This window comes from Mesoplodon bidens, assembly GCF_964165515.1.
Source record: "Mesoplodon bidens genome assembly, chromosome: 18".
In the NCBI taxonomy this organism is placed as follows: Eukaryota; Metazoa; Chordata; class Mammalia; order Artiodactyla; family Ziphiidae; genus Mesoplodon; species Mesoplodon bidens.
In genome coordinates this window covers 60432052-60441908 of record NC_138175.1, presented here as the reverse complement: position 1 = coordinate 60441908, position 9857 = coordinate 60432052, and the positions used below count along the sequence as shown (strand labels likewise).

General features: G+C 55.1%; 2 protein-coding genes across 2 annotated transcripts; both read right to left on the bottom strand.

Moving 5' to 3' along the window:
* Nucleotides 1-1352: 1352 nt before the first annotated feature.
* Nucleotides 1353-2537, bottom strand: RNF225 (ring finger protein 225; the record flags this gene model as incomplete). The annotated part of the gene is given in 2 exon segments (XM_081217701.1): nt 1353-2026; nt 2028-2537. Coding segments are annotated over 2 exon segments (1020 nt in total). The 3' UTR covers nt 1353-1516.
* A 1390-nt stretch (nt 2538-3927) lies between these two features.
* On the bottom strand, nt 3928-9625 carry RPS5 (ribosomal protein S5). The gene is made up of 6 exons (XM_081217712.1): nt 9496-9625; nt 8642-8750; nt 5285-5494; nt 5000-5128; nt 4129-4227; nt 3928-4049 (listed from the first exon to the last, which is right to left on the bottom strand). The coding sequence occupies exons 2-6, from the start codon at nt 8747-8749 to the stop codon at nt 3981-3983; spliced, it is 615 nt and encodes a 204-aa protein (XP_081073838.1). The 5' UTR covers nt 8750; nt 9496-9625; the 3' UTR covers nt 3928-3980.
* Between the last annotated feature and the right edge of the window lie 232 nt (nt 9626-9857).

The following is a 9857-nucleotide window of genomic DNA, read 5'->3' as shown; positions in this document are numbered from 1 at the left end:
ACACACACACACACACACACACACGCCTCCCCCAGTTCCCCCCCCACGCATACACGATGCGCGCGACAGGCCGAAGGCGGGCGAAATCGCCATAGCAACGATAGTCTCAAGCTTTCGATTGGCTATCAGTGCTGGCGCGCCTTCTCTGCCCCTCCCACCAGGCTCCGGGAGGGGCAAGATGCGCGCGCAGCCCTACAGAGCGGCGGGGCGAAGGCGGGCCAGGTTGCTATGGCTATTAAGGTCACGCCCCCAGGCCAGAATGCGGTCTCCGATTGGTCCGCGTTGCTGACAACCTCCCAGCTTTCCCCGCCTCGAACACCGCTTGGGTTTGTGAGCGGGAAAGACTCAAGAGGATGGCAAACTCGGAGGACAGAGGAGAGCTGCAGTTGCGGGGCCCGGGGAGGAAGGAAAAGCGAGGCTGCCCTGCCAGGGTGTGGAGTTGAGGGGAAGTGTTTTGCAGAAAGCTCTCTGGTCCCTGTTCGAATCCACGCCCTGCCCCGCTCCCAGCCTCAGTTTCCCCATCTGAGGCTTCATTCACCCCAGCGTACAGCAGGGTTGCTACAAAATGCTGATGGAGCCCTGGAGGAGGTGAAGTAACCGACGCTGAGTATTTAATGAGTGGAGATGGGGGTGATGAGGGCGCTAGTGGCTAAGGAGAGGGGCCAGGGATGTCCAGGAGCGATCCCTCACCCAAAATCACACGACACTGTCTGACCCAGAGGGCAACCTTGGCCTCTTTGAGCCTCAGTGACCACAGCCGCCTCTCAGCATATTAGGAGAATCCCAGAAGCCACTAGCCATAGGGGAAGTCGAGGTCCCATTGCAAGTTGATATTCAGGACCCAAGTGGGAGCCAGTCTTTGAGGCTCAGGCCCTGTCGGTCTCTCCCCAGTCCTGGCCAGGCCACACCTCCCCCTTCAAGCCCAAGTCCCAGCCAGGTGTGTAAGGCAGCAAATGCAGGACCAGCATGGAGATGGCTGGATCCCACCCAGGCTCAGCCTGCAGGCAGCAACTCCACAGCCTGGGGAGGAGTGGGGTGGTTGGTCCTGCAGTGGGCCACTCACAGGTGTGGCCAGGGAATAGTCTGCCATCCAAAGATGGGGGCCCCCAGCACCTGCAGAAAGCCCAAAGGACGAGTAAATCAGAGACTTAAGCTCTGGTGCCAGCCAAGGATGAGCGTCCTCCTGGAGCTCGGATGATTGGGGTTTACTCAGTAGGACCCTTACGAGGATCAGGGATGGGGTACCCCTAGCAGGGCCACTGCACGACGTTGGTCAGAGGGACTCTGCGGCCGGACTCCCACAAGAGGATCGAGTGTATCCCCAGCTGGTTTATGAGCGCCTCCCAGCTAGACCTTTACAGACATGGGGGTCCCACAGAGATTGGTGTCAGGGGTGCTCCTTGAGAGGGTCCCTGCTCCGTGCTAATGATGCCAGGAATGATCCCTCCAGGCCTCTCTAGAGAAATGGGTGCTTGCCGTGCGCCCTCTAAGGCCTCCACGGGGATCATGGCGAGCATCAGGACGACACTGGGGTCCCCAGGCCTGAGGCAGGGCCTGCGGCGCAGATGCGTTTACTGCGCCCCCCACCGCCTGCTCCCGCCGCGTGCCCGCGGGGCCCAGTCAGGCCCACCTCCGCCCCCCACCTGCGGTCCAAGGACCCGTCCGGAGTCTCTGTCTCTTCGGGAACCCCCTCGGGCTCCAGCGCCTCCTCTGCAACTCCCGGCGGGGCGGCGTTCAGGTCATGGCCCACGGGGCCCGGCATCCAGCCGGGGGTCCAGGGCGCCGCCAGCGTGGGCCGAGGCAGGAACCAGGAGAAGCCGGGCGCCGGGGCGAGCGCCACGAGCTGGGGCCGAGCGGGGCTGGAGGTGGTGGCGCGCGGGATGAGGCAGATGTAGAGGCCCGTGCCCACGAGGCCCGCGGCCACCAGCACGGCCAGGGCGACGGCCGCGTGAAAGACCCAGGCCGAGCGGGCCAGCGTCAGGCGGCGCGACAGCGGGCGGCCGAGGCGCGGCGACGGCGGCGGGGGGCGGGGGGCGGGCCTTGCGCGGTCCGGGCGCGGGCGGCGGCTGCCGCAGGTAGAGCAGGCCGCGCCGGCGGTCAAAGCGCACGGAACCCTGGCGCGGGGGCGGGGCGCGTGCGGAGCCGGGCAGCAGGCTGAGCTGCGTGGGCAGCGCGGGGAGCCCGCGGCGTGGGGCCAGGCGCGTGGGCGCGCGGCACAAGGGACAGGCCACCGCGTCGCCGCCGCCCGCCGTGGCCAGAGACAGACGAGCCAGGCACTCGAGGCAGAAGACATGGCTGCAGTCCAGGCACTTGGGCAGCTTGAATACGCTGTCGAAGGGCGACACGCAGATGAGACATTCCACGGGGGACGCGGGCGGCAGGATGGGTCCCCGGCTGCCGTCCCCTTCCTCATCACCCCCGTCTTCGTCCTCCCCGCTGCTGGGGGACCGGAGTGTGGACGGCGAGCCCGGGATGCTAGGCTCCGAGCCCAGGGGGACCCGGGGGCGGCGGATCCAGGGCGGCCGTGGGCAGGGCATCTGGACCCGGCCTGCGGGGAGAGGCCGTCAAGCAGCGAAGGGGCCTGGGGGAGACGGCAGAGGGCGTCTGGGGAGGGTCAGGGGCTGGGCTCTGGAAGGACCACCCCACACAGGGCAGGGGCGTCCAGAGAAGGGGCAGCAGAGCCCAGTAGGCAAGGAGACTGGGAGTTGGGACAGAGAAGGACCTGGACTGGAGGCACACAGGCAGGTGAGACCCAGAGGGGTTCTGAAGAGGATCAGGGACAGGCAAAGGGAGCACGAGAGTCTGAGCTACACCTGGGGGACACCCCAGCCAAGGGCCAGGGGGACCTGGGTGACTCCAGGAAGGATCCCAGACAGGCGTGGAGAGGAGACAGGGACTCCCAGGAGAGCTGGGCAGAGACAGGCCCTGGGGAGACCACAGAAGACAAACGGGAGAAGCAGATGGAGGAGGATGGAAGCTTCAGGACAGCTGGCCAGCAGCCCCGGAGTCAAGACTCCCCAGTGACAGACCCCAGCGGGCCAGCAGGCTCTTCCCACCTGCTGGCGCTCCCTCCCTCTGGCTGGCGCTTCCTTGCCTGTTCTGACGGCAACCCTACGTCTACCTGCAGCTGGATGCGAAGCGCTCCTCCCCGAGGGAGGGTGCCTGTGGTGGGGCCACTCCCTCCAGATGCCAGGTTCCCACCAGACCTGTCACACTGCCCTCCCCGCCCCCAGGGAGGTGCCACCAGGACAGGGAGCACCAAGCCTGACATCGGCCAGATGTCGGGGGTGCAAGGAAGGAGGCACAGCTGACTGACAGGGCAGTGACAGTCCAGGCTCATCAGGAGAGGGGGTCCCCACCACCACTCCCAGTCTTCCAACACCTCATGAATCCTCCACCTAGCGCCACTGGTTGGGTGAGTGCAACCTGCGGTGTCAGTGGCTCTGGGCTGAGGCAGTGTGTCCAGGAGGAGTGGGACTTCTGGAGTCCTGGGGGTTGAAGGCAGGCTGACCCCACAGTAGACTGGACAGGACCAGCCCTGTCCAGCCAATGACAAGGGGCTAGAAACTGTCTTGGTCCAGAGCCCAGGCCTTGGCTTCCTCCCCGTGGGGCTGCTTCCTGGCAACACACCTCTCAGGGCGGTGGGCTGCAGCCACCAAGCCCCTCCCCAGACCAGTGACATCTCTACCAGGACAACCCCACCCCTCTCATTTTCCAACACCTGCTGGAACAGTCCAGGCAGCCAGGCCTGCCACGGTTCTGAGTCAGTGGTGCTTCCTGAGCCGAGCACTTCCCTGGTGAGTCCAGGTCCCGACAGACCAGAAGACATGCCAGGAACACGGGCAGCTCCTCAAAAACACCAGCCATCATGCCCCTCACCCCCTGCTCCCAGATACCCGTCCCCATTGAGCAGACAGTGGCACAGGAGGGTGGGGCCACCCCAAAGGGCAAACAGGTTTATTGCAGCTGTGGCCAGGCAATCAGCGGTTGGACTTGGCCACACGTTCCAGCTCATCCTTCTTCTTGATAGCATAGGAGTTGGAGGAGCCCTGCAAGAAGGGATGGTTAGCTCCAATGTCGGAGGACCCTCCCCTTGAGACTCGTCCCCCCCCAGGTGTCCTCACCCACCTTGGCAGCGTTGATGAGCTCGTCTGCCAGGCACTCGGCAATGGTCTTGATGTTCCGGAAGGCGGCCTCACGGGCACCCGTGCACAGCAGCCAGATGGCCTAGGGAGCACAGGGGTGCCTGTGCTAAGTAGGGGTTGCCCCTACACCACGCAGGGACACAGCTCTCCAGTACCCTGGGACCCAACAATGCTGCCTACCACGTCACCATCCGCAGGCCAACTGAGGCAAGACACAGTGGGAGCCCACAGCGCTGCCCAGGTGCCATGCTGCTAGAGCTGGGATCAGACTGAGGGGCACAAAAAAGTGTGCGGACACAAAGGCTGAAGCTGGGTCCCTGATGACAGGTGACTTAAAACTAGCTGTGACAGGGAAATGCAGTGTGTTCCCTCCTGGCCTGGAACCCTTGACTGAAAACGAACAGCTATAAAGGGTATGCTTGGGGACAGCTCCATAAACTGGAACAGTGATGTAATGTCAAATGTTAGATTGCTGTTAAATTTCTTGGGGGTGACGGTGGGGATAGAACATCTTTCTTCTAGGGAGACACCCACTGAAATGTGAGCAGGGAAATGGTCAAAACACCTGCAACTGATTCTCAAATGGTCCAGGAGAATTTAAAAAAACAGTGTAAAAACATATACCCAAATGAAACGGGCCCTTCAATCAAATGCTGCCCAGGAGAGGGCCCAGAGCTAGGACCTGCTCTGCGTGGGGGGGGATCCAGGAAGCCTTCATTACCTGACACTCAGGTAAACATGCAGACAGAGACGAACATTCCCACTTGTCAGCCTCTGCTGCCCCAGGCAGGATTCTGCCAGAGCCTGGTGGCTGTTCCCGGCCACCCACGTGTGCCCCAAAGCCCCAAGCCCACCTGATTCACACGCCGCAGCGGGGACACGTCCACAGCTTGCCGCCTCACTGTTCCAGCTCGCCCAATGCGGGTCGAGTCCTCCCGGGGGCCGCTGTTGATGATGGCATTCACCAGGACCTGCAGGGGGTTCTGAGAGAGGGGGGCCATGAGCCAGATACCTGGCAAGCATCCCTCCCCGACCCTTCACCCCTAAATCCCGGAGCACCCTGGCATGCATATCGTGGGGCGGCCGCTGGCTTCAGGGCGTGCTAAGGGCGCTCTGCCCGAGCTGGCCTCGGGCCCTACCTCGCCCGTGAGCAGGTGGATGATCTCAAAGGCGTGCTTGACGATGCGCACAGTCATGAGCTTCTTGCCGTTGTTGCGGCCGTGCATCATCATGGAGTTGGTGAGGCGCTCCACGATGGGGCACTGCGCCTTGCGGAAGCGCTTGGCCGCGTAGCGCCCTGCACTGTGGGGCAGGTATTTGGCATACTTCTCCTTCACTGCGATGTAATCCTAGGGCAGCAGGAAGAGGGGGTGAAGGGACCATGGTCAGGAGCAGGACGGATCTTGGCAGGGGACCAGAGAGACTGAACACCCACTCAGGGTACCTCCCACCCACCTGCCTGCCACAGAAAAGTAAAACCGAAGCAAGTGACTTTACCAGGACACTAAAAAGAGTACTTCCTTTCTAACGGGAGGAAGCGTATGGAAAACTAAGTAGATAACCACCCACGATACCAGTCTTGTTTTAAAAGTGTTCTTCACCCTGCACTGACGTTTTATATCAAATAACTCTTTGTTCTGGGCGGGCTGTCCCGTGCACTGTAGTATGCCAGTAGCCCTCCTCATTACTGACACCCAAAAATGTACCCCTAAAGGGGTAGGGGTGGGGGGAACTAACCCAGAGAACCAGTGTTTCAAAACAATCATTCAACAATCCTGCCTATATATACATACATATCCCAAGATAGTGTCTAGAAACACTAAACCATCCGGGGGGGTTGAGTCAGAGGAACTGTGTATGTGAGGACTACTTTTGATATTTCTAGTACGAAACCTACACAAACTCATTCTACCACACAAACATGAGAACATGTACAAACAATGAGTTTCTACAAATACAAGGATTAAGAGGAAAAGAACACAGAGGATTCTGATGTAGACACGACAGTCTGGTGTCTAGCCTGGAGAGGACCACTTGCACAAATAGGCAAGTAGACAGACAGGTGTCCATGCAGGGACTCACACTGTGCCAAAAAAAACCTGCGAATACCAAATGCCCCACCAAGCGTTTGGTTACGCTGTTGGGCCCCATGGTAGAGCCCAGCACAGCCTCCCAGAGAGTGAGAACCCTGATACCTTGCTGACTTCTGCTTTCCCAGCCCCTAGGAGAGGACCGGAGGAAAGTGAAAAATAGTTTTTACATTATTAAAAGGTTGTACAAAAAAAAGCAAGAAAAAGAAAACAAAGAAGCAAACACGCATGTGACAGACCACATGTGACCTACAAAGACTTTATAAAACATTTACTAACTGGTCCTTTTAAATTTGCAGACCTCTCCCCCAACAAACCCATGAAGGAAAACAGCTCTACAAGACTTTCAGAGTGAAAAACAGGTTTGAATTCTGTTAGGCTCAGTACCTAGGTACCATGATATATTTAGAGGCAACAAAAAGCTTTAATTTCTTTTAAAAGAAGGGAAAAATATGATCAAACCTGAATTTTATTCATTATACCAATGCAGTCACAAAACATAAATTTCTTTTTATGAAGGCACCACAAAAGTCCTAATGAGGCCAAGTGTAAAATAGTATGGGGGCAACATACAGTGGGAGAACTCCCATTCCCCAATTTCAAAACCTATTACAAAGCTATAGTAATCAAGACAGTGTGGTTCTGGCAAAAGGATAGGCATAGAGACCAATGAAATAGAGTTCAGAAACAAACCCTTACATCCTTGCTCAACTGATTTTCAACAAGGGTGCCAAGACCATTCAATGGGATAAATACTCTTCAACGAATGGTGCTGCACATGTGGGATCTTAGTTCCCCAACCAGGAATCGAACCTATGCCCGCTGCACTGAGAGCACAGTCTAAACCACTGTACTGCCAGGGAAGTCCCTTTACCTTCCTGTCCTTAATTTCACTGACTTCTGTTCAGATCTTATGATATCATATCTTCTACTTTGCTTTGGTTGTATTTTGCTCTTTTTATTTTTTGAGGGGTGCTGAGATTATTGATTTGAAACTTTTTTTCTTTTCTAACGAATCATTAAGTATTATAAAGTTCCTTCAGTACTGTTCCAGCTTTATCCCACAAGTTTTCATTACAATTTATTCAGTTCTAAATACCCCTTGATTCCCTTACGAGACTTCCTCTGTCACACGTGTATTATTTAGAAGTATATTGTTTCATTTCCTACTGTTTGGAGCATTTTCTGGTATCTTTTTGTTACTGATTTCTTATTTGTTTCACGTTTGGTTTGACTGTTTAAATTTGTTGAAGTTTGTTTTATGACCCAGGGTGTGGTATATCTTGCTGAATGTTCTGTAAGGTTTCTTGAAATGAATATGTATTCTGCTGTTATTGGGTGAAGTTTCTACAAATGTCTTCACAATCCTATTGGTTGGGGTTATTACTCAGACTTTTTACATCCTTGCTGACTTTCTGTCTAGTATTTCTGTCAGTTGCAGGGAGAGGGATGATGAAGTCCTTAAGTATAATTGAGAAATTGGCTATTCCTCTTACAAATTCTCTAAGTTTCTGCTTCATGTATTTCAAAGTTCTGTTGTTTGGTGCATACACATATAGGATTGCTATGTTATCTTGGTGTACTGACCCTTTAATCATAATAAAAGGGTTCATTTTCTTGCAAAAACAAACAAAAAAAAACAAATGGTGCTGGGACACATACATATAATGTATAAATGAGATTGAAGTTACATTTTATTGTCTAAATTTAAGTAAGATACAGAAAACTCCAAGAGATGAAAACAAAAGGTGCTGGGACAACTGGATTTCCCCACACAAAATGATAACGTTGGGCCCTTACACTTTACGGGACTTGAGCATCTGCAGATTTTGGTAAACTTGGGGGCTCCTGGAAAGAACACCCCTCAGATACTGAGGCACGACGGTAAGGCATTTAGATTTTTAGGCATTTGAATCTTTATAATTTAATTGACTCTTCTCTCCAAGGCACAACTTCTGAACTTGAAGAATATTGTCCATTTTTATTTAATTCTAAAACATGTAATTTAAATAAAATTTTATAGCCTGAATGAAGTATTGTCCTTGTCATCTTCAATACTTGAGTAAAATAAGAACACTCAAATCTTATAGATGACCTTTAAAAAATAAAATATATGAAACTAAAAAGATAAATAAATAAAAGGTACCATGGTGAACTTTATGTGTATTTCACTACAAAACAATTAACTAAACAACTTGTGGGATGGGATACTCCCTCTGAGGAAGGAACCATCTCCTGACAAAAACTGTAGCAACCTCTAACAGGATACAAGGAAAAACAGACACGATGGGTGTGGTGGTCCAGGGATCCCTCCTTTACCATCTTCAACTCTACTCAGTGGGACAGCTACAAGCTTCAAGTGACCCCACCCCCAGCTGGGGGGCACAATCATTACACCCCCCTCACCTGCAGGGAAATGTCATTGATCTGCACATCATCGGTGCTCCACTTCCCAAAGAGCTTGATGTCGGGGGTCTCTGCTACTGCAGGTGCAGCTGTCTCCCACTCCGTCATCCTAGGGACAGAAACTGTCAAAGCCCAGGCATACTCACCACGGACTCTGAGGCTAGGGCACAACCTGAGAATTGGGAAGTTACCAGGAACCGAGAAAGGCTGTGAACATCTGAGTCCACCTTGTGGAACCTTAAAAAAAACCACTCATCTGTCAGCAAGAAGCACCTGTCTCTCACCCAGGAACCCTGAGACCAACAGCTGGCAGGCACCCCCTCAACGGTTGCAAGGCGGCCCAGAGACGGGCAGGAGATGCCAAATGCCCTGACGCTGCATCCGCTCGAAGTCAAACCCCAACCTTGTTCTTCAAGAGCTCTGCGACCCTAGGAGAGCCTACAAGCCGCTGTGGACTCAGCTCCCTCATCAGTAAAACAGAAGGATCAATGGTATGAATTCTGCGCTTTACCAGTGCAAAGGTCGAGTTTCGTGTCCGACCCCGACGGGGGGATTAGGGGCTGCTATTTAGGAGAAAGCGTGTCCAGACCAAAGTGTGCATCGTGCATGTAAGGATAACGGAAACTTCTTATAATAAATAAAGTAGAACTGCAGAGACCAGGTCAACATTCTCCAGTCCGCTGGGGGCAAGGCTACGGGGCGGCGGCGGGGCATCAGCAACGGGGCGAGAGTAACTTCCCCGCGCCTCCATCCTTGTCCCCTGCCGGAGGGAAGCCCCCGGTCTCGGGGCCCACCCACGGCTCCCAGAAGACCCTGAATCGGCTTTCAGACCTCCGACTCCGCGGCAGCCTCACCTTAAGTCACAGCTGAGGCGTCTCGGTCGCTCAGCGTGGACCACGCGACGCCCTGGCACAGACAAGAAAAGGCCGCGCGCCGCCGGCCGACGCTTTTAAGGGAGGCGAGAACTTCCGGGTCACCGAAGGCGGCGCGTGCACAGAAGAACAAGGCGTATTTACGGACCAATTCGGAGCGAGCATGTAAAGGCGCCCTCTGTGCCAAACGGAAACCGTAAACCTCCAGCGCACGCGTACTTGAAGAAGCAGGCCCAAAGGTTGTGCCTGGCGGATGTCTAACTTCCAGCACTTGCCAGTTCGTGGGGGGGGGGGGGCTGCACAGGCGCAGAGGTCTCTATGAGGTCAATGCCGCCATGTCTAAT